Source organism: Oryctolagus cuniculus, chromosome 2 (genome assembly GCF_964237555.1).
Source record: "Oryctolagus cuniculus chromosome 2, mOryCun1.1, whole genome shotgun sequence".
NCBI lineage: Eukaryota > Metazoa > Chordata > Mammalia > Lagomorpha > Leporidae > Oryctolagus > Oryctolagus cuniculus.
Genome location: NC_091433.1, coordinates 166086774 through 166114509, shown reverse-complemented (window position 1 = coordinate 166114509; position 27736 = coordinate 166086774). Strand labels below are relative to the sequence as shown.

Genomic DNA, 27736 nt, shown 5'->3' with positions numbered 1-27736 from the left:
GAGCAGGTTAAAGCCCCGGCCTGCAGCACTAGCATCCCATACAGGCACTGGTTCAAGTTGCGGCTGCGCCACTTCGGATCCAGCTCTCTGCTACGGCCTGGGAAAGCAGTGGAAGATGGCCCAAGTCTTGGGCCCCTGCACTTACAAGGGAGACCTGGAAAAAGCTTCTGGCTCTTGGCTTTGGACCAGCCCTGCTCTGGCTGTTGCAGCCAACTGGGGAGTGAACCAGCGGATGGAAGACCTCTCTCTCTGCCTCTGCCTCTCTGTAACTCTGCCCTTCAAATAAATAAATATGTAAATCTTAAAAAAAAAAAAAATGAAGGCTACCTCCTACCTCATACCTCTAGATAGTAGGTTTCTAACATAGGAATGGGTGAGGGAGGCAAGGGTTCAGGAATAGAAGAATTCAGTAAAACAAACAAATGAGGCCCTTCCGCATTCTGTCACATTCCCCCGCATCACAGAACCAATCAGGAGACAGGATTGTTCTTTGCCTCATGCCTTTCTCAGTCTGCCCTTCCGTGGAACTCTTTTTCCCTCAAGGTTCCTCATGTAAATAGCAAGAAATTAAAATTGAAAAAGGAGATTCCTAAACCTCAGAACAACAGAAGCCATATGTGACAAGCCCGTACCTAGTATCTTATTTAAGAGTGAAAAACTAAAAGCTTTTTTTCTAAGGTCAACAAGAGACAAAGATGCCCACTCACTACTTTTATTCAACATAGATCTAGAAGTCCTGGGCAGAGCAATTAGGGAAGAAAAAGAAATAAAAGGCAGAGGCAAGCAGTTAAGATGTTTGAATCCCGTTATCAGAGTGCCTGGGCTCAAGTCCCACCCCTGGTTCCTGATTCCAGCATCCTGCTCACGCAGACCCTGGGAGGCAGTGATGTGGCAATGAATGCGTTCCTGCCACCATGTGAGAAACCTGGACTGCGTTCCCAACTCCCAGCTTCAGCACTGGCCCAACCTTGGCTGTGTGGCCAATCCAGGAGTGAATCAGCAGATGAAAGCTCTTTCTCTCTCTCTCACAAAAACTTTTAAAAAATTTAAAAACAAAATAGAAGACATACAAATTGGACAGGGATGATGTAAAATTATCTGTTTGCAGATGACATTATGTTATATAGAGAAAGTTGTAAAGATTCCACTCAGAAACTATTAGAGCTAATGAATAAATTAGGTAAAGTTACAGGTTAAAAAATCAGCCATCAAAAATCAGTAACATTTTTATTCATTAACAATGAACTATCTCAAGAGGAAATAAGCAAACAATTCCATTTGTAACAGTTGTCAAAACCCAATACTTAGGAATCAGTTAACCATGGAGGTGAAAAATCTGTACACTGAAAACTATAAAATACTGGATGAAAGATACTGAAGAAAAAATAAAAAGATAATTTATATTCAATTATTTGGAGAATTCATACTAAAATGTCCATAATCTTTCAAATCAGTCTATAGATTTAACACAATTACCATCAACATTCCAATAACATTCTCTACAGAAATCAGGAAAAAAAAAAACACTAAAACTTGTTTGAAACCTAATGTCCTAACAATTTTGAACAAGAAGATCAAAACTGGAAACATTGCCATACTTGGTTTCTCAATACACTTCAAAGCTATGGTAATCAAAACAGCATTGCCCTGGCATAAAAACAGATATATAAACCAAAGGAACCAAATAGAGCACCCAGAAATCAATCCACGTATTTATGGTCAATTGATCATTAACAAAGATGCCAAGAACACACAATAGGGAACAGGCAGCCTCTTTGATAAACGGTGATGGAAAAAATGAGACAGCTGTATCCAGAAGAAGAAAATTGGACCCTTATACCATAAACAAAAACCAACTCAGTGGGATTAAAGACTTAACTGTGAGACCTGAAACTGAAATTACTGAAAGGGAACACAGGGAGGAAACTTAGGGACACTGGTCTGGGCGATGACTTTTTAGACATTTCCCTGACAGTACAGGTGACAAAATCAAAAAGAAACATGGGATTGCATCAGACCAAATGCTTCTGCCAGCAAAGGAATGATAGAAATATGGAATGATAAAAAATATTTGCAAGCCGTACATCTTATAAGGATTTAATATCAAAAATGCAACTTAGTATCAAGGAAACAATCTTGTTTTAAAAATGGACAAAGAACTTGAACAGACATTTCTCAAAAAAAGACAAAGAAATGGTCAGCAGATGTATAAAAAAACAGCATCACAAACCATCAAAGAAATGTAAATTAAAACCACAATAAGCTATCACCTCACAGATGTTAAAATGGTTTTTATCAAAAAGACAAAAGACAAGTGTTGGCGAAGATGTGGACAAAAGGGAACCTTCGCAAATCCTTCTTGATGAGAATGTAAATTAGTACAATCAGTGTGGAAAACAGCATGAAGTTACCTACAAAAATAAAAATACAATCCAGTATGTATCCAAAGGAAATGAAGCCAGTTTGTCAGGGAGATACCAGCACTCCCATGTTCCTTTCAGCTCTGTTCACAATAGCCAAGGTGCCAACTGACTCTAAGTGTTCATCAACAAATGCATGGATAAAGAAAATGTGAGACATACATACAATGGAATATTATTCTGCCTAGAAAAGGAGGCAGTCTTGCCATTTGTGACAGGAAATCAGCCAAACACAGACAGACAAATACTGTAGGATCCCATTTATACACAGAAGTGTAAAAGTTGGCCAGCATTGTGGCACAGCTGGTTAAGCCACTGCCTGGGATGCCGGCATCTCACATGGGAGCATCAGTTCAAGTCCCAGATGCTCAGTTTCCAATCCCTGTTAATGCACTTAGGAAGGTAGCAGAAGATGTCCCAAGAACTTGGGTCCCTGCCACCCAAGTGGCAGACCCAGATGGAGAACCAGACTTTAGCTTGACCCAGCCCTGGCCATTGTGACCATTTGGGAAGAGAGCCAGCAGATGGAAGACCTCCTTCTCCCTTTGTCTCTTTTCTCTCTCTTTCAAGTAAATAAAATCTTTTTTTTTTTTTTAATAAAAAGTCAAACTCAGAAGCAGAGAGTAGAGTACTGGTTGCCAGGGCCTGGGCTCTGAGGGAAAGGGGAAGGTCTTGGTCAGTTAGAAAAGGATCACGCTCTTGGAACCTAATGCAGAGTGTGGTGACCGTTGTTTATAGTACTCTGCTAAGAGCAGATCTGCAAAATTCTCACCCCAAAAAGTGTATGAAGTAACAGATATGTTAATTAACTGGAAGCAATCATTTCACAATGTATACCTATATCAAAACATCAGGTTGTACCCCGTAACTTCTATTTGTTAATTATACCTTAATAAAGATGAGGAAAAATAGGAGGTTGCTCTAATAATGAAAACCATAAAGGCCCTTCCTGTTGAAATTTGCCAAGTCCTCAGAGGTCTGCCTCCCGGGCATGCTTCTCCACCGAGAGCTGATTCATGAAGGACCCTATGACATCTCCTCCGGTAGCGCGGCAGCAGCCCTGCCCTAACTCCTTGGTGTTCTAACTTCTCTCCACTGTATTCTCCAAAGCCCCTGTCTGATCACTGCTCTCTGGACTTAAAACTCCCCAGTGTTTTACCTTTCAGTGGAGCCAATAGTTTCCTCTGATGCCTTGCTTGTGAGATGTTCCTGGTAAGGCCCCTGCTGTCCTACCCTGCCCTCACCTCTCACCATGGGATGTAACCTGGCAATGAACTTCTCTTCTCCCTGATGGCCACATCGTTTCTCATCCCCATCCTTTGAACATGTTGCTACCTTTCCTGGAATGCCCTTTCGCTCACTTGCAAACTGTCACATCCTCACAAACCCTGCTGGTCCTCCAGGAGACTTTGCTCTGTGACCCACTTGACCAGGCCAACTCTAAACTCCCTGGGTGCCCTGCATCTATTCTCATCATAGCAGCATCGTGTTTGCCTCATCATTGTCTTGTACCCCCAAAACTGTAACCTCATTGAGGGGCTGTGTCTTGTTCACTGCTGAATCTCCCCTGCTCAGCACATCTCTCAGGCACTAAATAAATATGGCTAAATAAATTATTGTATGTAGCTTTGCTGGATTTTTTTAGAGACTTTTGTTGTCTTTTTTTTTAAGATTTATTTATTTACTTGAAAATTAGAGTTACAGAGAGGCAGAGCCAGTGGGAGAGAAAGAGAGAGAGAAAAGTCTTTGCTGGTTACTCCCCAAATACCACAATGGCTAGAGTTGAGCTGATCTGAAGCCAGGAGCCAGGAGCTTCCTCCAGGTCTCCCAAGCAGGTGCAGGGGCCCAAGGACTTGGGCCATCTTCTACTGCTTTCCCAGGCCATAGCAGAGAGCTGGATTGGAAGTGGAACAACTAGGACTCAAACTGGCACCCTTATGGGATGCCAGCACTGCAAGTGGTAGTTTTACCCACTACACCACAGTGCCTGCCCCACTTTGCTGGATTTTTAAGGTACCAGAGCCATCCAATAATCCCCCTCAAAGCTCTCCAAATCAACATCAATAAGTATTTAATTCAGCTATACAAGAGCTCGCACAAGTTTGTTTTAGACTTGTTTAAACATCTGATAGGGTAGAGGTTCCTGCTGCCACCGTCACTGAAGTCCATGTGTAATCAATGTGCACCAGGAAGGGGATGGAGTAAACAGAGAGGCTAAGACCATAGCTGGCAAACCAGCATTCTGATTCCAACTTCTGTCCCTAAATAACTGCAGCGTTAGCCAAGGTGTTAACCTTGACATTGGTTTCCTTTCTACAAAATAAAGGGAACATCTCTGCTGTGATTAGAATGTGTCCCCCCAAAGTTCCTATGTTGGAAACTGAATCCCTGGGAGAACAGAACTGAGCAGTGGACTCTCTCAGAGATGAGTGGATGAAGACCATCATCCTGGTGGAGGATTAGTTATGGCATCAGTGGGTCCTGACCAAATGGAGGTCAGCCCCCTTCCCTCAGCTCACACGTGTTCTCTTGCCCTCCTACCTTCTGCCATGGGATGATGCAGCAAGAAGGCCCTCACCCTCATCCTTACCTCTCAGTCTCCAGAGCTGTAAGAAATCAGTCTCTGTGGGGGCCAGCGCTGTGGCACAGTGGGTTAATGCCCTGGCCTGCAGTGCCGGCATCCCATATGGGCGCTTGTTCGAGACCCGGCTGCTCCTCTTCCAATCCAGCTCTCTGCTGTAGCCTGGGAAAGCAGTAGAAGATGGCACAAGTCTTTGGGCCCCTGCACTCGCATGGGAGACCTGGAGGAGGCTCCTGGCTCCTGGCTTCAGATTGGCACAGCTCCTGCCATTGCAGCCAATTGGAGGGTGAACCAGCAGATGGAAGACCTCTCTCTCTCTCTCTTTCTCTCTCTCTCTCTCTGTAACTCTGACCTCCAAATAAATAAATAAATCTTAAAAAAAGAAATCAATCTCTGGTCTTCTGTCATGACAGCACAAAGCAGACCTCTGATGCTCTCCCCATTTTTAATACTTTATGATTTGAAGCCTCACTTGATGATTTATACCGTGGTTGAGAATAAACTGTCCTATATTTGCTTTGAAGCTCTGATTTATTTGATGTTAAATGTTTCCATGAGTATATAATCCCAAACTGAAGCATTGGGAAAATTTGGACTATTTTAGAATGTTCTGCTTTTTAGATCAGTTTTCAGGAAGGGACTGTGGACACTACCTGTGCTGTTATATTGAGGAGCTATAATAAGATCTCACAAGAAGTTTATGGACTGGATTGAGACATTTCTATAAAAGTTCTAGGCACATAAAAACTGGTCAGTACTTACTGATTCTATCATTGATTAGGTGCTCAAGTCTTTTATTGAAAGTAGATGGATTCTGATTATAATTCATGACTGAGTGGAAAACATGAACACAGATTAATCATACCAATAATTTTATAAAATATTTTCATTATTATGTCTATAGGATTTCAGTATGACCAAGTTAAAAATAATTATATTGTTTTTTCCACCTATACTAAAAAAATAGCTATAAAAATATATATTTTATATGTAAGAAATACGTAAGTAGGGAAAATATACAAAAGAAAAATCATAATTCTACCATTGGCATAACATATTGGCATATTGTTTGGTTATTTCTCTTTGCATATATTTTAACTTTGTTAGAATAATTCTTTAGGTTAGAGCTAAGCACAGGTAATTTTAAAATCTTCTACATATCATTTGTAATAGATGCTTAAGTTTCCTCTCTTATTGGGATATTTATAATATTTCATTATTTCCAGATTGCCATTAGAAATGCTGTAATGAGCATTTTTTACATAAATCTTCTTCCATATGTCTTCTTATAATGGGATATATTCCTATAGGTATATTTTTTTTTTGGTTGAAGGATATACATGTTGCTAAGGCTCTCAAAACATTATACCAAGTTGTTGTCTAGAACAGCTCCACCTGCTTTGAATTCATCTACAGTGCGCAGAAATACAGTAATCCCAAATCCCTGCCAGGATTAAGTGCAATCTTGTGTTCCACACTCACTGACATGATCCTGAGAAATGTCTCTCATTTTGCTTTAGATGCATTTTTATCATTAATGAGTTTGAACATTTCAAGTTTATCCATTTGCATTTTTCCTACCTGTAAATTATGAGTCTGATCAATTTTTAATTAGATTTTGAAACTAATTACATCTCAGATATCTTAAATGATTGTCACACTAATGAAGAGAGAGAATGAAATGGGAAAAACTTTTTATTTGAAAACTAATCTTAATATTTAATTTGCTTTGAAATTATAAACACTGCAGAAGAAAGAATAGATCTTGTTATTCAAAACTGGAACCATGGATTTTAAAAGACTGAGTGAAGCATTGTGCAGAGTTGATAAACTATGGCCTTAAAACTTGGGATCCTACACTAACGTCACCAAAGCTTCTAGATACTAATGGCCTAGATAATTCACTTCTCTTATGGGAGGGACCGGCTTTCAGACCTGTCCTTGATTCATACTTTGCAGTGAGCATCAAGCCATCCATCCCAGTGCTCTGTCACACTTCCTAGGAAAATAAACATAAGACTGATTTTTTTTCTCACTCAAGTTCATGCAATTCGCCATTTGCAGTGTTGCAAGAGCGATGTTGCTGTTGAGGGCTGCAGCCTTGCTCCAGGGCACATCTGCAGACCTTGCTGACCAGCCCTGCCCCTGAGGAGCGGTTTCTGGGGCATTTTAATGAACAAGCACCCAAGCTGAGGGGACAGCCTGTGTGTGCCACCGAAAATGACGACCTTATTAACCACTGCAGTAAAACTGCATCCAAGTCTGCATGCTTTCAGCCTGGAGGGTCCTGGGCAAGCAAACACCAGTGACGGGGTGGTCTCACTGCAATATTTATAGTCCTAATGATAGGACTCACAAACCACTGGCCACAGACACCCAGGTCCAGAAGGGCGGTATCTGATTTTCCCCCCAACATTTCACTACAAAATTTATTATTTCACTTACTCCCTCTATTCACGTCTTTTATATATATATATTTATTTGGCAATTGTTCTAAAAAATATTCTAGGATTATATTTATTTTTGCATATAAAACGAAAATGCGGTCTTTGTACTAAGTTAAATGACACAGAGACTACTATAAAAATTAGACCTCCAAGACGCTCATACCCACCCAAACCCCAGAAGTAAACAACACCTAAAAAATGTCTGCCTTCATTCTACTTGGCTGGACTTTGGGTCTCACTCAGTTCCCTTTTGTGTTTCTCTTCTTGTAGGACGTGGTATGTCAACTGCCCAGGCCTCAGCTAAGGCTAGGAGTCAAGACTGGGGAAAACTGAGTGGCCGCATCACTGGCACAGATTAGCCAGGGTCTGGATCTTTGGGCAGCTGTCACAAACTGCCATAGACTGGGAGGCCTATAATTAACAAAGGTGTATTTCTCACAGTTCTGGGACCTGGGGCGTCCAAGATCAAAGGGCTGGCAGATTCAGTGTCTGGTGAAGGCCTATTCCTGGTTCACGGACAGCCGTCTTCTCACCGTGTCCTTACATGACAGAAGACAGCAGCTATCTGGGGTCTCTTTAAGTAAAGCACTAACTCCATTCACGAAAGCTCTGCCCTCAGAACACAGACATCTGCCAAAGGCCCCAGCTCCTACACCACCTTGGGTGTTAGGATTTCAACATATGGATTTGGGGGACACAAACATTCAGTCTATAGCAGCTAGAAAAGAAAACATTTTCTTAGTCTGTTAAAATCTTGGACACTACTAGACATTTCATAAATCATTTCTCTAAATTTTTAATTAACATGCTATATAATTTTAATGCATATCTTGAACATTGAGCATGTGGAAATAGAGCATTTGAAATAGACTTTTGGGGGCCAGTGTTGTGACACTGCAGGTTAAGTCACAGCCTGTGCATCCCATATGAGTGTAGTTCAAGCCCCAGCTGCTCTGCTTCTGATTCAGCTTCCTGCTAATGCACCTGGGAAAGCAGCAGATGATGGCCTGAGTGCTTGGGTCCCTGTATCCATGCGAGGTCCAGATGTTGTAATACTACATTTTTTATTATACACTATCTTGTCACTTTTACATTTCCTGAAGAAGTAAATTGTAATTTTAAATTTTAAAAAAGAAAAAATAAATCTCTTAAAAAGTTTTCTTAAATACTTGATGGCACTGACTCTTTTCCTTCAAAAAAGGTTCCCATTCAAGAACTCTTAAGTCTATACTGAATTGAGTACTTATGGCCTCTTGAAAAACAAACACATTAACTTGGAAGTCAAAAGCCTATTTTTTTTTTAGCATGCATTCCTTTAAGATTTATTTATTTGGAAGGCAAGATTACAGAGAGAGGGAGGGAAGAGAAGAGAGAGAAACCGATCTTCCATCCACTGGTTCACTTCCCAAATAGCCACAAAGGCCAGGGTTGGTCTGGGCAGGAGCCAGGAGCCTGGAATTCTGTCCAGGTCTTCTGCAAGTGTGCAAGGACCCAAGCACTTGGGCCTTCATCTGCTGCTTTCGCAGGTGCATTAGCAGGGAGATGGACCACACTAGAGCAGCTGGGACTTGACACTGCGCTCACATGGGATGCACAGGCACTGACTTTACCTCCGGGAAACATGCTGGCCCCCAAAGCCCATGTTGAATGCGCTCTTTCCCCATGCTCAATGTTCAGAGTCCCGACTGCACCCAAATAGTGAGTTTCTCACAAAACTGGCTGATTGAAGGGAAAGCAGTGCCACCTTTGGGCGGGTGAAGTGGAAGAACACCTGGGGGGGAGGGCAGAAGAAAGGACTGACTAACATTTTAAAAGGAAAAACTGCTTTTCTGTCTACTGGTGGACTTAGCACAGTTATACAGTAGTCAGCATTTTCATACATGGCAAATAAAAAATTGCTATAAACATTTTCAAAGATGTATCAAAATTCTAAATAGGTGCAAATATTAGACAAGAAATTCCATTTGGAAATTTATTTTAAAGAAACAATAATGGGGGCCCGCACTGTGACGCCAGCCTGTGATGCTGGCATCCCACATGGGCACCAGTTCAAGTCCTGGCTGCTCCACTTCCCATCCAGCTCCCTGCTAATGCACCTGGGAAACCAGCAGAAAATGGCCCAAGTTCTTGGGCCCCTGCACCCATGTGGGAGACCCAGAAGAAGCTCCTGGCTCCTGGCTGCCAATTGTTATGGCAATTTGGGGAGTGAACCAGCAGATGAGAGATTGATTTGTCTCTCTGTCTGTCTTTCTCTTTTTCTCTCTCTGTAACTCTTCCTTTCAAATAAAAAATAAATAAATCTTTTATAAAAAAAGAAATAATAATAGATCTGTGCAAAGTTGAAGCTATTTATAGTAAGTGGAGGACTAGCTAAAATGCATCCAGAGAATGTAATGCTTTGAAGGCAGTTAAAACTATGGTGAAAAGAACATTTAATGACAAGAAAAAGTGTTGGAATATACACTTAAGTAAAATAGAAGTGAGAAAACATTGTCAACAGTATGAACATGATCAAATGTCTGGCTCAAAGCCTCTGTGTGCATAAGCATTGTGGTACAGGGGTTAAGTCAGAGCTTGGGATGTCCACATCCTGTACCAGCGTGTATGGCTTGAGTTGTAGATACTCTGTGCTTTCCCGTCTACCTTCCTGTTGATGCCCTTGGGAGGCAGCACAAAATGGCACTAGGACTTGAGTCGCTGCCATCTACGTGGGAGACCCAAATGGAGTTCCAGGCTCCTAGCTTCAGCCTGGCCCAGGCCTGACTATTGTGGCTATTTGGGGAGTGAGCTAGCAGATGGAAGATCTTTCTCTCTTTCCCTCTTTCTCTCTCTCTTTCTCTCTTTTGCACTGTGCCTTTCAAATAAATAAAAATTTCTTTTTAAAAAAGGATCCATGTGAACACATATACACATGTAGAAAAAGTCTAGAAAGTATTCTACTCTTGTGTTCATCAATATTTCTTGCACTGTTTTGTGTGGCCTTTATATTTTCTACTTGTATTATTTTTTGTGATACACTACTTTTGTAATATTACTTTTGTAATAAGAGAACATGTATTATTTTTGTAATAAGAAGAGAACATGTATTACTTTTGTAATAAGAAGAAAAATAGCCAGCATTACTTTTTAAAAACACAAGGCTCAACTTCATCTTATGCACTTGAAGAGGAACTGGTAATATGACTTGAAATTAAAAAGATGAAGACTTCCCCATTCTTCACTTGGAAACACACCTCCTGAAAACCAGCTATGCCCAAGTACTGTTTGAGGCTCTGCTCTTGTGTCTGAGGAGGAAGCCCATCCACCTGCACTTGGTCTCAACTGGGCACAGAACCAGAACCACTCAAGTAGACCACCAAGGAGATGCTCAGGTCACTCCTGTGACGGGGCTCCCCACTCCTCCCTTTGTGTCTTCCTTCCCTGGGCAGCCTCTCATCTGAGGCTTTCCACATATCCCTCCATCCACACACACACACACACACACACACACAATCCCTACAGTTCCCTGTGGGAAAGTGGCCATGTGCAAACCAACTGTGGAAAAGAGGACAGGACACAAGGAGGTACTGGGTGCCTCTCCTAGGGCCAGGAAAATCAGTGGCCTTCTCCAGGCTCACCTTGCAGGACAGCATGGAGCCAACGTTGTGATACACCAGGTCAAGCTACCACGTGTAAGGTTGACGTCCCATATGGGAACACTAGTCTGGCCACTCTGCTTCCAGTCCAGCTCCCTGCTAACCCCCTGAGAAATGGGCAGAAGATGGCCCAAGTACTTTGGGCCCTGCCTCTCATGTGGGAGACCCGGATGGAATTCCTGACTCCTGGCTTCAGCCCAGCCCAGCACCAGCCATTGCCACTTTTGGAGTGAGCCAATAAATGGGATAGCTCTTTCTCTCTCTGTCTCCCCCTCTCTCTCAAATAAACAAAATTTTAAAAAATTTAAAGGAAAAGTATTCAAGAGATATTTTGGAAAGCAGCTCTCAGCAGCGGCTACAAAGAGTTATACAGACTACATATATATGACCTCCTCAATCTTAATACATAGGGAAAATTAATGCCACCAGTAAGAATATTTTATGGATACTCAAAGTAAATATAAGGGATAAAAGAGAGAAAAGGTGAAATAAATTGATTGGATTTTTTATTTTCTTCATGTAGTTTTACTGGTGACTGGAATACATTCAAATAAAGAAATGGCAAAGAAGATTAAAAGGCCCAAGTTCAGTAAGTAAAATTTTCATTCCTCACTGGTATCAGGTTGTGTCTTCCACGTGGAGGGTTGTTGTACTTGTTTCGGATAATTCAGAAGGTAGATATTTGCTTTGTCTTGTTGTGTTTTTGTCTTTATCTCAAGTGTTTGCACTCCAGTGATGAGACTTCCTCATTACACCCCTTTATTCCAAAAAGCCTTTGAGAGCATCCTGAGTATATGGTAAAGGTGGTGGTTCCACAGCACCAGGGAAGTTTGACTACAAAGAGCAAGCAACACTGTGCCCCTGAGCTAGGCTGGACCAGATATTCCCCTGCCATCGAAATTTTGTCTCAATTCATATACCCCACAATTCTGTCATACAAATGTCCAGTAAACCTGCCTCACGTTCTAGAATTCACTGAGATCAGAAGATAAATTTCACACAGATGCTTAGGAGATTTCACACCCATCAGTAGAAAGAGAAAAAATAAGTTTCACTTTTGGGTAATACACTAGTTAAGATTACATACAGAAAATCCAAAATAATTGTCCATTATATAACATAGAAGTCTCTTTTTCTCCACTATAAACAGAGTCAGTCAGGGCTTTTATGGGAGATTCACAATCTTGCAGGACCCAAACTTCTGTCTTATAATTCAGCCATTCTCAATATGGCTCCCAACTCATTGTCCAAAATGGCTGCCCTGGCCCCATCCATCACAACCACAGTTTAGTCAGCAGGAAGTGATGAGCAAGGGCACATAGTCCCTCCCTCTAAAGATATACCCAGACAGTTAAATAGACCACTTCTACTTAACCAACAGTACAGGAGAGTGGAAATGTCTTCATTTCACCCATCCACATGCTGCACAAAAGAAAAGAATTCCATTAGCAACAAAGAATGGATATGGGGAAGTAAATAGCAAGACGGGACACAGATGGAAAATCTCACTCTCAAATATCGTGAGCACAAGGGGAGATCTAGATGCAGATCTGTAGGCTTGATGGAGGCTTAAGTTAAGGTATGTTTATAAAGGACCATAAAAGAAAGGATTTAGATACAAACAACGTCCTGTGCTCCACAGTTGAAACTTCTTTATAGGTATTAAGTCGAGAGGCCTTGAAATCAGCAACATGAATAATTTGAAATAAAAGAAAGAGATTTGCTTTACACAACCGCCCTTTATTCGTCTGCTGCTTTAAACCTTCCATGTGGGATTTCCTGTTGAAATGAGACCAAAAGGGCAGCCATCCACAGCCTCCTAGGCTGGAACACTAAAAAGGAATCAGTTGTTTATTTATTCCTGTCAGGAACTAGAGCCAAAAGAATCAGCCCTGGGGCAGATGTGTGTTCAAAACAATGATTGGGTTAATATGGAGACAAATGCACGCCCAAGTAGGAATTCCCTTGGGCTGTTTCCAGTATCTTCATTAACTCTGTACAGAAATCATGAACGGTCCATGATTACCATGACAACAGTTTTCAGCGACTAGGAACGTCTGTGCTAAATGACCCAAGGGCAAACCTCTCTGAGATCTCTGATGGATTAAATTTCCGATATGCTACCTTCCAGCCTTACTCTCAAACCCTCCCTCGTGACGCAGCACATTCAAATCAATAAAGGCAGGAGGTCTTTTCTGTAATTAGAAACTCTGGCACAATCATTAACTAAGGAACAAAGAGACAATGAAGGCATACATACCTGATTCTTGACCTTAGGAGTGTTCCCTAATCATCATCTGCACTTGGAGGACAAGAGAATCTTCTTTTTTTCTATTCCATATTGCCAGTCCGCTGGGGAAGGTGAATGATGGCAACACAGGCACGTCATTCACTTGACAAACTTTACCGGATGCCCGCGAGTACGCAGGCACTGTGTTGGACTCGGAGATACAATAGTAATCCAGTCGCAATTTTCCCTTACAGAGCTCACAATCTAGGGGCGGGGGGAGCAAGACAAGCCAACAGGCAGTTACAGCGTTGGCGTACGTGTTAGGACAAGGGGAGCCAGAGATAGGCCAAGAGTGAGGAAAAGAAGCCGTGTCTCTTCAAGGGCTTCCGGAGGAAATGACACCATGGATCCCTGCAGGCCAAACAGGGACCGGCCGAGCCATGATGGAAGGAGAAGTGTCCACAGGCAGGAAGGACACATCACGCACAAGGCCTCGAGAGTAGAAAGAACTAAGAAGTAGTGCAATAAGGCTGAAATACAGGGCAGGAGACGAATGTGTTGAGGAAGAAAGAGGAGAGAGAGAGAAGACACTACCACCAAGTTCAAGAATTCAGAATTTAGCATGAGGGCAATGGGAAATATCTCAGTACAAGTTATTTTGCTTGCTGTTAGCAAAAACCCAAAGCCAGGCCAGCACTGTGGCTCACTAGGCTAATCCTCCGCCTTGCGGCGCCGGCATACCGGGTTCTAGTCCCGGTCGGGGTGCTGGATTCTGTCCTGGTTGCCCCTCTTCCAGGCCAGCTCTCTGCTGTGGCCAGGGAGTGCAGTGGAGGATGGCCCAAGTGCTTGGGCCCTGCACCCCATGGGAGACCAGGAGGAAGCACCCTGCTCCTGGCTTCGGATCTGGCACAGCGCGCCGACTATGGCAGCCATTTGGGGAGTGAACCAATGGAAGGAAGACCTTTCTCTCTGTCTCTCTCACTGTCTATAACTCTACCTGTCAAAAAAAAAAAAAAAAGCCAATTCTATTTTTATTATTTTTTTGACAGGCAGAGTTAGACAGTGAGAGAGAGAGAGAGAGAAAGGTCTTCCTTTTGCCGTTGGTTCACCCCCCAAATGGCTGCTACAGCCGGCGCACTGTGCCGATCCGAAGGCAGGAGCTGGGTGCTTCTCCTGGTCTCCCATGGGGTGCAGGGCCCAAGCACTTGGGCCATCTTGAACTGCCTTCCTGGGCTACAGAAGAGAGCTGGACTGGAAGAGGAGCAACAGGGACAGAATCCGGCGCCCTGACCGGGACTAGAACCCGGGGTGCCGGCGTCACAGGCAGAGAATTAGCCTAGTGAGCCGCGGCGCCGGCCCAAAGCCAATTTTCTTAAATAAAAAAGGGGATTTGGGCAGGACACAGAGTAGCTTGCAGGATCCAAGGTGGGAAGCATCACTGGAAGCCCCTGGGACGGCACCTGTATACAAAGATGGTAGGAAACACCCCCACCGCATCCCCACCACCCACCCAAGACCGTGTCTCTCAGCCCTGACCCAAAATGCCTGGGAGAATCTAACTACATCAACCTTGGGCTGACAGGAGTATATTCTTATGACAGAAGTACTGTTCTGAGAGAAGAGTAAAATGGTTATAGCACAAAAAAGCACCAACATATGAGAGAAGACGGAGGACACCGTTTGTTAGAAGCATCCCAGGTTCCTATACCTGTATAAGTAGCGTGACAGTGACAGCAACAACACCTGCAACAGAAGTTCACGCAAATTTATCCAGCAAAGTGGAAGACAGAACCATTACCAGTTCTGAGAGATAAATGATGCACCTGTGGCTGTCTCTCTACACCTGCAGACCCCTAAGCTCATTCTAGAAGTCACTCTTTACAAGTCCAAGGATCACAAGGTCCTGGACTTTGCACTGCGAAGTCAAAAGGCCGGCTTTCTATCAGCCTGAGATTTGCAAGAACGCACTCCACAGTGGGGAAGCAATGGGCCACTCCTCTTCACTGAACAGAGCGCCTGGTCATTGCACCCTTAGAGTTGGAACCTATCGTACACTGAGCAGTTTCAACCAGAAAGTAAACTTAAGAAAGCAAGGATCTAAAGAAATCTCAAGCCGGCGCCACAGCTCACTAGGCTAATCCTCCGCCTGCTGCACCAGCACCCCAGGTTCTAGTCCCGGTTGGGGCGCCGGATCCTGTCCCGGTTGCCCCTCTTCCAGTCCAGCTCTCTGTTGTGGCCCGGGAGCGCAGTGGAGGATGGCCCAAGTGCTTGGGCCCTGCACCCCATGGGAGACCAGTAGGAACTCAAGCACTTGATTCACCTGCTACTGCCTTAGCAGGAAGCTGCTCAGAAGCAGAGTAGCTGGAACTGGAACAGGACTCCAACATGGGATGTTCTTACCACACCACAATGCCTGCCAGCATGGAGAGCTTTTGATTTTTGGGTGTATTTATTTATTTATTTATTTATTTATTTGAAAGGCAGAGTTGCAGAGAGAGAGAGAAAGTCTTCCATCCACTGGTTCACTCACTCCCCAAATGGCCACCATGGCTGGAGCTGGGCCTATCCAAAGCCAGAAGCCAAGAGTTTCTTCTGGGTCTTCCACATGGGCGCAGGCACCCAAGAACTTGGGTCATCTTCTACTGCTTTCCCAGACCATACCAGAGAGCTGGATTGGAAGAGAAGCAGCCAGGACTCAAAGCAGTGCCTATGTGGGATGCCAGCACTGCAGACAGCAGCTTTACCTGCCACGCCACAGCGCCGGCCCCATGTATGGAGGTTTTACAAAGGCGGAAAGCAAAGTTGAAAACAGTTGGCAGATTCTCACTGCTCTACTCCCCATATAGTTCATTCCACACTGCCATTTTGCTTTCATGTGTACAGTTGTAGTTTATTCAAAATGCAACTGAATAATTTTATTCTACCATAAGTATGATATTATTTTCCAAACCAAATGAAGTTTCATCTGCCAATTTCCTGGGGTAGGGGTGGAATTCAAATTCCACAATTATTGGGGCTTCCCCCTCCCCAGAAGGCTTATGGGATATAGAAAATTCAGGAGGCCCTCTGAGAGGCTCAGTGTCCAAATCTGTGAGTTCATGAGAGGTGGGCATCGCACTCTTTCCTGGATGATGAGACCTTGGCAGAGTGGGGAAGCCCATACCAAAGACGCCGCCCCCCGTGGGTCACAGCAGCCTGCTGCTGCAAGGTGACGCTCCCCAAGGCAGCTGTCAGGGGAACTACCCACCCGCTCCAGACTTGGAAAATCATTTTCTCTCCATCAACCTTTGACCTGAAAGATCTGAATCCTCTCAAAGAAGGAGGGGAATAAACACGCGTTAAAAACAACCAATTCATCTGCTATATCGCCCACAAAGAAATTGACCTTTCTGTGCTAAGGAGGGTCTTATCACTTTATTTCATTTTCTTGATATCTTTGGAGCCACAGCTCTAACCTTCCCCAGAGGCACATCAGTGTTTAGTCAGCACAAACCTACTACTCAAGAGTTTCTAACAAATTGCCAAAATGTGGCTGCATTTTTCTTGATCGCTCAAGGCTACAAATAACGAATGAAGGACTCAAGTTCGTCATGTGCTTCTCCATAGGTAATCACAGTACTCGGTGAATTTTAAGGATTAACTTCATTGATGCTTAAGTTACACATTCAAAAAGACCTACTCCTCAACAGAGACTATCAGTCCACTCTGCAATAAACATATCATGTGTTTCCACATACATCATGTTCACCAAAGACTAACACAATCTCTGCCTGGAGAAGGTCTTGCTAGTTGGAAAGTTGTGCAAAGTTTCAAGTTGTAAAATCTCATCAATGGCTCTTCTACCATAAAGAAGTTCCAGAAGAGCCCCAGAAGTCTTTGTCCAAAACGGCATCAGGTGAGATTAGCATCACACACATGAGAGCCGTGATGGTTGGCTCCACACAACATGTTACTGGCTACCTGCCCCCCAAAAGTCTAGGACTTCAGTAAGTAACCCATATAGTTTCAGACAAAATAAACAGGACAGAAAGAAACTTTTCTACACCCAACTCCTTCTCCCAAAACACACAAAATTAGGTTAGATTTCTCCTATGTGCACTGCACTACCTCCATCAAGCAGCAACTACATATTGTTTTACAGTTTTTTAAACAATGTTTTCCCAGCAAGTCCAAAAGCATTGTGAATATATAATTAGTGCTCATTGGATACTTGCTGGATGGATAGACAGACAAATGAGCAACAAGAAAAACCATTGTAAGCAAAATGTGATAAATACTACATGAGGAAACATAAGGAGTCTATCACAGGATTCACACTAGCTTCACGACAATACACGAAAAATAAGTTGAATTTTACAGGCAGAGGTAGGTGGGAGGGTTTTCTAGGTGGCCTGAGTCCAGGATCTCAGGGAACAAGTGGAGAATGAGGTCAGAAACAGCGGGTGGCATGGTCCAGTTAAGTGTTGCAGAGTAACTGTTAATGCAGCTGGAAGTGGGTTAGGACCCACCAGGCTATGCCGGTCAGAAAATGTTTTTTTCCCCTCACCATTTATTGGGGGATGAGGACTCCTGGGAGTTTTAACAGGAAATGTATATGATGAAGACAACAATCAGCAAAATAAATGAGGAGACATTTTCCATAGGCAATGAAGCTACATTCTGAAATATTTCCATTACATTGGACTTTGTTGAAATAGACTTACCTTGGGGTGAAATGTACAACCTTTACTTCCCGCATTTCTCTCCAATAACTTAACCTTAATAATTATTACTCATGGAAAAATTTTTGCAATCAACCTTGAAAGGATGGATGATTCCTGGACGCACTGCCTTGGGCATGAGGAGGTCATAGTTCTGGGACTTGGTTAGTTAATGCCTTGGATACTGATGAAGAAAAACACAGCTCTGTAGTTGTGGGATTTGCTATAACATGCACACAGCTTCTTGGGAAGGTTCGCGTGTTGCAACTTGTAAGTAATCTCCAGTGTTTGCTCCCTTCTTAAACACCTGGGACCAACACCAGTGCTTCCTCCATACAGATTGGTGTGTGTGCCCTTTCTCAGATCATGAGAAAGGAAGAGGATTAACTCTCTAGCCCTCCTTCTGACAGACAGATGAGAAGGAAGGCACACTGGCTCCGTGTTGAAGATTTTCAGTTGAGTTAACTCTATTGGGGCAATATTCAGAAGTAAAAGGAAAAAAACAGGGGAAATTATTACACTAGAAGAGTTGCCTTGTGTGTATTTGAGATAAATGCACAGATGCATTCTCTCTCTCTCCTTCTCTCTCTCTCTCAGACACACACACACACATACTTCTGACATATTCTGCATTTACCTACCATTGGTTGTCAGCAAATGCTTTGTTCAGCTTTTCATAACTATAACAAAATACCTGAAGCAAACTAACCTTACTTTAAAAAATGAAAGAAAAAGAGGCTTATTTTAGCTCACGGTTCTAGAGAGTCAAAGTCCAACAGCATGACACAGACTTTGGCAAAGGCTCTCCTGAACTGCATCACCTCACAGCAGGAGTGCACATGTGTTTCTGTGTCTGTGTGGTCTCTTTCCCTCCCCTTATAAAAGCCACCAGCATTCAATCATGGGGGCTCCACCCTAATGACCTAACCTAATTTAATCGCTTCCCAAAGACCCCACCTCTAAACCCCAGAGTCAGATTACATTTCTACCCTCTTAATACCATTAACTTATGGCTTTGGGGTTTAAACTCCCACACGAGTTCAGGGGACAAATCATATTCCAATGATAGCAGTGATCTTCCAGTTCAGAAAAGCCCTGTAAGATTAGAGAAGCAGCACTTTAACTCATTCTCTTCCATTATGCAACCAACTAGGAGGCGGAGCTGGCAACACTTCAGATTTATAGCCGGAAGGCCTAAATTCAAGTTGTGGCTCCACCACTCACTTGGCTCTTGAGTTTGAGCAAGTCAACTTACTTCTCTGGAAAATGGGGACGATATGTTTTTTAGAGTTTTAAGGATCAAGTCAAAGATGCACATTAGGGACCCATGTAAAATAAAATAGGTTAGTTTTAGAGACACAAACTTCTGTGGCTGCTGAAAAGCTGTGTTGTCAGAGGTGGGTTACTCTCTGTCATCCAGTTACTACCTCATTACTGTCCTGCCATGGAGTGTGGATGAAGGTATTCTCTCAACTCTTGCTAAAACTTAGATCAGAAGGACCAATATTTTACACTTTCTGAAGTGCTTAACATTGAGCTTGGAGTTCTCAGTTGAGACAAGTAACTTTTACTAGATTGGTCTTTAGGCAACTATTTCCATTGCATGCCCTGTTTTCCCCCAACTGTTGCTTAGATAGATTCTTAAGAAATCTTTTACCATCAAGGCAGAGATTTCTTTTATTCCCAAGCCTTCACATTTTCATGGCAAGGTTTGGCTCAGATATAAGTATGGTACAGCACTGATTTCAGACATACTGGGGTTCAAATCCAGCCTCACCAGTGACCAAAGTGATGATTCCATAGTCTAGAGGATATTATCCCAGTGTCAGTCTGTCCCCAGTGTTCCTAAGACATCAGATTAAATATGGGCAAAACCCAACTCTACAACTATTCAAATGTCTGGATCCCTCCCAGTGACTTCCGGAGGATCTGAGATTTCCTTTCCCATGACTTTATCTATCTGGCCACTCCTAAGTTGTCTTGGCCCTCCTGTCCTGACATGCCTTGTGGCTCAGTTCCTATACTGGGTCCCACAAGAAATTCCCTGGCACCTGACATTTTGTCATATTTTGGACCCTTTACTATCAATTCTCCACATCAACAGAGGGAGACACCTCATGGGATGCAGGATCTCCCACCAGCATCTCACTCCATTCTCACCCCCTCTCTCCCATAACATAAGCCCATTCCACAGAGACTTCAGCTTGCCTCACACACACAGGCCCTTGGAAACTTGGGGCTTGTCAAGACATTTCTTCTGAATAATAGTTACAGGCCTGCAAAGGGTTCCAGGGAAAACACCTGTTCATGTACTGGTCAGAGGGAACTCTACATTCTGGTCCCTCCATGATGTGATCCCTGTTAGCCCCACAGATCTCATTAGTACCTCTCTTCCCTTCACTCACTGGCCTCCTTTACGTTCTTCAAACTGCCAAGCCCACTTTCACATCCAAGTTTTTGCCCTGGCTCTTCCTTTTGCCTAGAAGGTGCTTCTCCCAGGCCGTTGCTGGCTGGCAGCTTCTCAATATCCATGAAACAGTCGTGAAAGTGAGGAAGACAGATGCTTTATGACCTTACAGACCCTCTTAAGGAGCCTGGACTTTTTATTCCAAGAGCACTAAGATATCAATAAGCAGTATTGAGTAGAAGAATCATGAAATCTGATACCATTTGTTGAAATATCACACTAGCTTCTCAGTGGAGAAAGGATTGGAGCCACAGAGGTGCAGGGCACGGCGAGCATGGAAGGAAGAAGGAAAGACAGAAGGCTCCCTGTTGACATCAGATGGGAAACATCTGTGACTCAGACCAAGGTAGAGGTAGAGTGAAATGGCAGATTGAGAAATAAAAGTAGCAGGAGTTTCTGGTGGATGGGTTTAATCCATCCTTTCACTCATTCACCACACATTCTATTAAACAGCAGTGAACAAAACAGACAAACATCCCCGACCTTTTGGAGTTTATATTCTAATAGATGAATGCATATGGAACTGGACCTTGAAAAAGTAGTAGTCAATTAGACAGATGAAACTGTTTCCAGGTATGAGAAATTGTATAAGACAAACGCATAAGACTATACGTATTTAGAAGTATCAGGGAAGTGAACTGACAAGCCCAGAAGTTCTGCTTATGCAGGATTATGAAAAGGCCTTAAGAATTTCTGGAATTTTCCATAAAACCAACAAAAAACTATTGATTTAACAAGAACTCAATGAGATCAAAAACTATTTAAACAAAAAAAAAATGAATGATTTGTCACTAAAAAGAAGTCACTACAAAGCAAGAGTTAAGATGACCTCTTCATGGAACTTCAAGGATCAAGGAGGGCACATTCATATTCAAATAAATGGTCATTTGTATTTTGTTAAACTATTTTTTGCACAATTCTCTTAAATTTAAGATTTACTCTCATTGAATAGCACAGTCCAATAAAATCAAGTTAATATCAAACTTTCCATTGCTTTTGTATTATAATTTTTTTTTTTTGACAGGCAGAGTGGACAGTGAGAGAGAGAGACAGAGAGAAAGGTCTGCCTTTGCCGTTGGTTCACCCTCCAATGGCCGCTGAGGCCAGCACGCTGTGGCCGGTACACAGCGCTGATCCGAAGGCAGGAGCCAGGTGCTTCTCCTGGTCTCCCATGGGGTGCAGGGCCCAAGCACTTGGGCCATCCTCCACTACACTCCCAGGCCACAGCAGAGAGCTGGCCTGGAAGAGGGGCAACCGGGACAGAATCCGGCGCCCCGACCAGGACTAGAACCTGGTGTGCCAGCGCCACAGGCAGAGGATTAGCCTAGTGAGCCATGGCGCCAGCCGTATTATAATAATTTTTAACAACCTCATGGCTAACTTTACAAAGGCCCAATCTAATTGATAAGGAAACTTGATTTCCAGAATCACTGTGGCTTGCCTGGGATCACTGAAAAGATGAATGGTAAAATTAGGACTACACAGCTTGATTTGGCAGACATATAATTGGCTTATCATATGTGACATCTCTCCCAATAGTTAGGGCTATCAGCCCAGCCAGGAGAACCAAACCCTTTTTTGAAACATTTGCAACTCTGCCTCTAAGATTCTAACTTTGTATGAAAATAGTAGCCCGGACAATCCCAGCTTTCCATTCTGAGACAAGACCGTTTGCCCAGGAACCCTGTGACAGCCATATAGCAGTGACCAGTGCTGACGGTCAATGCCATGGTTCCTACGTCTGGTTTGCAGGTGGCTCTCTTTACCCTGTGGCTGGTTCCCAGGGCCTCTGGGAAGAATCTTGGCAGAGTCTGAGACTTTGCTAACGTGACCTCTGACATAAAATAACCAAGAGAAGGCAAGTAACCCTAAGGAATCACACAGGGAGCAGGTGCGGGCACAAAGGCAGAAGCAGAGCAGAGGCCGCTGCCTGTTCTGCACGAAGGGCCCACCGGGGCAGACCTGGGCTCCCAGATCCCCATGATGTGAACACGGCATTTCCCTCACTGCCACCCTCACCATACACTTAGGAAGGAATGAACAAGACATTGGTCTTATTTTCACAAAGGCCTTCTGAGAGTAAACTTCTGAGGATTTACAAATAAATTCTCACTTATTTGTGAGACACAGCATTCTCTAACTCCCTACTTGGGCATTTGCCCAGTGTCTGCCTACTTCCTTCAGATCCAAGATGTGTCCTGAGCTGCCTTAATTTTGGTTTATCCTCTTGAGAATGTCTAATTTCCAGAGAAGAAGGGAAAGAGGGAGATACGAAAACGAATCTAAACAACAAAAGAATGAAAAAAGGAAAATCTAAGCAGTAAGCATTAAATATTCAACAACACTCAGGGGAGGGGCCAGTGCTGTGGCAAAGTAGGCAAAGCTTCCTCCTGTAGTGCCAGCATCCCATATGGGTTCTGGTTTGAGTCCCAGCTGTTCCACTTCTGATCCAGCTCTGTGCTATGGCCTGGGAAAGCAGTGGAAGATGACCCAAGTCCTCGGGCCCATGCATCTGTGTGGGAGACCCGGGAGAAACTCCTGGCTCCTGGCTTCAGATCGCCGCAACTCTGGCCATTGAGGCCATTTGGGTAGTGAAACAGCGGATAGAGGACCTCCCTCTCTCTCTGTGTAACTCTGACTTTCAAATAAATAAATAAATCTTTAAAAGAAAAAAAGGGGGGAGAATGAAAAGATAACTCATTTCATTTGGGCTGTAAGTGGATCTGTGGAAGATTCTTTGCCAGCTACAGGAAAAGAGGCTACTTCACACATACCTGGGTGAATACTGGGAAGAATAAGCCATGGTTTCCAGATACTTAGTGAAGAGTTGCTTTACCCAAAGGAAAATTAAATTGGCAAACAAAAAAGCTGTCTGCACATTAATGTTTATTGCAGCTCAATTCACAATAGCTAAGACCTGAAATCAACCCAAATGCCCATCAACAGTAGACTGGATAAAGAAATTATGGGACATGTACTCTATAGAATACTATACAGCAGTCAAAAACAATGAAATCTGGTCATTTGCAACAAGATGGAGGAATCTGGAAAACATCATGCTGAGTGAATTAAGCCAGTCCCAAAGGGACAAATATCATATGTTCTCCCTGATCGGCAACAACTAACTGAGCACCAAAAGGGAAACCTGTTGAAGGAAAATGGACACTATGAGAAACAGTGACTTGATCAGCTCTTGTCCTGACTGTTGATGTACAATGTAATACTTTATCCATTTTAGTATTTTTTTTTGTTCTAGTACTATTGGTTGAACTCTGTAATTAACACACAATTATTCTTAGGTGTATAAATTTAAACTGAAAAGTGATCCCTGTTAAATATAAGAGTGGGAATAAGAGAGGGAGGAGATGTACAATTTGGGACATGCTCAATCAGACTTGCCCCAAATGGTGGAGTTAGAAACGTGCCAGGGGATTCCAATACAATCCCATCAAGGTAGCATGTACCAATACCATTTCACTAGTCCAAGTGAACAATTTCAGTTCACAATTGATCACACTGACAGGTCTAAGAGTCAAAGGGATCACACAAACAAGACTAATGTCTGCTAATATTAACTGATAGAATCAAAAAGGGAGAGAATGATCCATCATGGGAAGTGGGATACACAGCAGACTCATAGAATGGCAGATGTCCTAAATAGCACTCTGGCCTCAGAATCAGCCCTTAAGGCATTCGAATCTGGCTGAAGAGCCCATGAGAGTATTTTAGGCATGGAAAGCCAAGACACTCTGGGGGAAAAAAAAAAAAGGAGAAGACCTAAATGAAAGATCTCTGCGAGTGAGATCCCAGTGGAAAGAATGGGGCCATCAAAGAAGGAGGTACCTTTCTCTGAAGGGAGGAGAGAACTTCCCCTTTGACTATGACCCTGTCGGAATAAGATCGAAGTCAGCGAACTCAAAAGGCTTCCATAGCCTTGGAAACCCATGACTAGAGCCTAGGGAGATTACTGACGCCATAAACAAGAGTGTCAAATTGAATAGTCAACAACAGGAGTCACTGTGTACTTACTTCTCATGTGGGATCTGTCCTTAATGTGTTGTCCAATGTGAAGTAATGCTATAACTAGTACTGAAACAGTATTTTACACTTTGTGTTTCTGTGTGGGTGCAAACTGATGAAATCTTCACTTAATATATACTAAATCGATCTTCTGTATATAAAGATAATTGACAATGAATCTTGATGTGAATGGAATGGGAGAGGGAGTGGGAGATGGGAGGGGTGCGAGTGGGAGGGAAATTATGGGGGGGGAGCCATTGTAATCCATAAACTGTACTTTGGAAATTTATATTTACTAAATAAAAAATAAAAAAAGAATAGTTGCGGGCCAAGTGCTGTGGTGCAGTGGGTTAAAGCCCTGGCCTGAAGCGCCAGAATCCCATATGGGCACCGGTTCTAGTCCCGGCTGCTCCTCTTCCGATCATGCTCTCTGCTATGCTCTGGGAAAGCAGTAGAGGATGGCTCAAGTCCTTGGGCCCCCACACCTACGTGGGAGACCCGGAGGAAGCTCCTGGCTCCTGGCTTGGGATTGGCGCAGCTCTGGCCGTTGCAGCCAATTGGAGAGTGAGCCAGTGGTTGGAAGACCTCTCTCTCTGCCTCTCCTCTCTCTATGTAATTCTGACTTTCAAATAAATAAATAAATCTTTAAAAAAAAAAAAGAGTAAAAGAGTTGCCAGAAAGATGCAAATGGGTTTTTGCTGTCCGGTTGTAGACATTGCATTTTCCAGTGATTTGGGCCACTGCTTTGCAAAAGTTAATTAGTTCCTTCTCTCCAGTTTAATTTTCTATAAAAATCTCAAAAATATTTGATCTTTAGCCACACTTTTCCATTGCTCCTTGTTTTTCCCAAAACACATGAGCATATGTGGTTCATTTCACACACACACACATACACACACACACCACATACACCCATGGGACAAATTAACGACTTAATCCATCAATTGTGCCAATCCAGTGGGGGTACAGAAAAAGTAGATCTTATTTGAAATATTTCCCAGCCCTTTATTTAAAAAAAAAGACAACAAAAACAAAAACCCACAAAACAAATATTCATTAATGAAGGGGGCAGGGGAGCGTTGATTAGCAAGAAACAAAATGTTCCCATATGACATTTTCTCTTGTCTTTTAAACCAACTATCTCACAGAAAACCCTACTGTATGCCCTGGTGCACCCTGTAGTCTTTCAATAAGTTTGATTGTTTTGTCGTATTCATACAATAAGCTTCCAAACATAGCTTCTTTCACTCAACCCCAAACATTCTGCTGGGCTGCCAGGAGATCTAAAATTTCACAGTGCCAAGGTCACATCAAAATGTGATCCCGGTTCCTACAACTTGTCACCTCCCGTTTTGAAAATCTAAAAACCATGAAGAAGAAATCTTTTTTTAAGGGAGGAGATGCATTGGAAGTAGAGAAGGAATCTGGGGAAAGGTAAGAGAGTTCAACACATTCAGTTATACCCACGGCTCAATTAACTCACTTGAGACACTATTTTGGAATCGTCAGCCAAGAAAAGTCTTAAAAAAAAAAAAAAAGTAATGAGATTGGCAATAGTAAGCACAGCCTTGAGCATCAGAGTTTATAAGAATGGATGATAAAATAATAATAATAACCTTGGTGAGGAGGCAACCTTTGGTGGGGAGACCCAAAGCTATTTTAAGCATGGTGCTCCACTTCTTAGTGTAGACCACAAATTGCGCTCAGACTCAGCCCGGTCGTTAGCAGGAGGAGCTCCAGGCTGGCCCAGCCCTGAGTGACAAAGAGGGTCGGGAAGGGTGTTTAAGAAAAGAGCAGGAGTCCTAACTTCACGTCCCTCTCCTTACTGAATGAAATTAAGCTCTGCTCATGCAGGTACCTAAGGGTTAAGGAAAGAATGCGCTTTCTGGATACAGCTGGAAGTTATTAACAACTCTGAGGCCATCTCAGTAACTGAGTTAGAGGGTGGGTGGGCTGGCAGAGCTCCTGGATCCAGGCATGTAATCACAGACTCTTAGCACAGGGTGGGGTTTTATTTCTACCTCCCACCCAATGTAGAAATCTCCTCTCATGTCCACTTCCACTAACAGCCATTCACTGCTTTACAAGGCAGCCCATTTCTTCAAGGGCAACTTCAGTTCCTAGAAAGTACTTGGCAAAATTTGCTTCTATAGAAAGTCTATCCTTTAAGTGCTAGCTCAGCCCTCTAGATCATAGCACACAACTGCTCTACTTACGAATTAAGCTATCTTTTGCCTCATGGCCAAGTGACCCATTTCTGCCAGCCATCTCCCCCCTTTGGGTGGTTTCCAGATGCCTCCTGAGCCCATTCACTTTTTTTCTTAGCTTTTTTATGTATTTTGTTTATTTGAAAGGTAGAGACAGACAGCTTCCACCCACTGATTCACTTCCCAAATGCAATGACCAGAGCCAGAAAATCAATTCCGGTCTCCCACATGGGTGGCAAGGACCAAGTACTGGAACCATCACCTGCTGCCTCTCAAAGTATGCATTAATAGGAAGCTGAAATCAGCAGCAGACCCAGAACTCAAACCCAAGCACTCCAATATGGGATACTGGTGTTCCAAGAGGTGTGTGAACCCCTGTGCCAAATACCTGCCTCCCTCCTTACTCTTTGGACTGCTCACATTTGAGAGTCCTTTACAGAAGAGGGACCCAGCAGTGAACACACTGCCAGCTTCAAGGGCACCAGGAGACCTATGTGACCTCCTCACTCAGAAGTTTTTGAGGGAAGGGCTTTGCAAGGATGCAACAGCTCTGCCCCGTTTCTGTCACCAGGGCATCTGCTCCACCTCATGCCCAGGCAAACCTCCCCGCTGGAGACCACCAGCCTGGGTAGCAGGGATGAGGCCCAAAGATAGGGAGGGCACTGTGAATGTACTGCCCCTGCCTGCTTAGCTTTCCACCAACTGTGGGCCAGGTGAGCAAAGATCACTTCCTGGGGTGACCCCAGATCTGGATCCAGAGGAATCTGTAGGACCAAACCAAAGGTCACATTCACCATATGTCCCTGCATCCAAAGTCTTCCCATTGCATCCCACATCCCCCATCCTGCCTTTTGGCCCTGGCCCTATCCATCCACACACTCCCACCAGGCTCCAACATGGAGCCTCAGGCCAGCAGGCCAACCTGTTCCAGTCCCTCAGATCCAAGGCCCAGGATCCCCTTGTCTGCCCTTCCTGGACTAATTTCCCTTCCTCCTTTGGCTGGTTGAGAGTTTTCTCTTTTCCTGGGCT

At 43.5% G+C, this 27736-nt stretch overlaps 1 protein-coding gene across 4 annotated transcripts in view; it reads left to right on the top strand.

The window, feature by feature from the left end:
* VIT (vitrin) overlaps positions 1 to 27736 on the top strand; it is a 119252-nt gene that overhangs the window by 20154 nt on the left and 71362 nt on the right. For all 4 annotated transcript variants that reach the window (XM_008254544.4, XM_008254546.4, XM_008254543.4 and 1 more), the window contains exon 3: positions 11607 to 11672. In XM_008254544.4, the coding sequence (XP_008252766.2) occupies positions 11607 to 11672 (66 nt within the window). The remainder of the gene's footprint in view (positions 1 to 11606; positions 11673 to 27736) is intronic.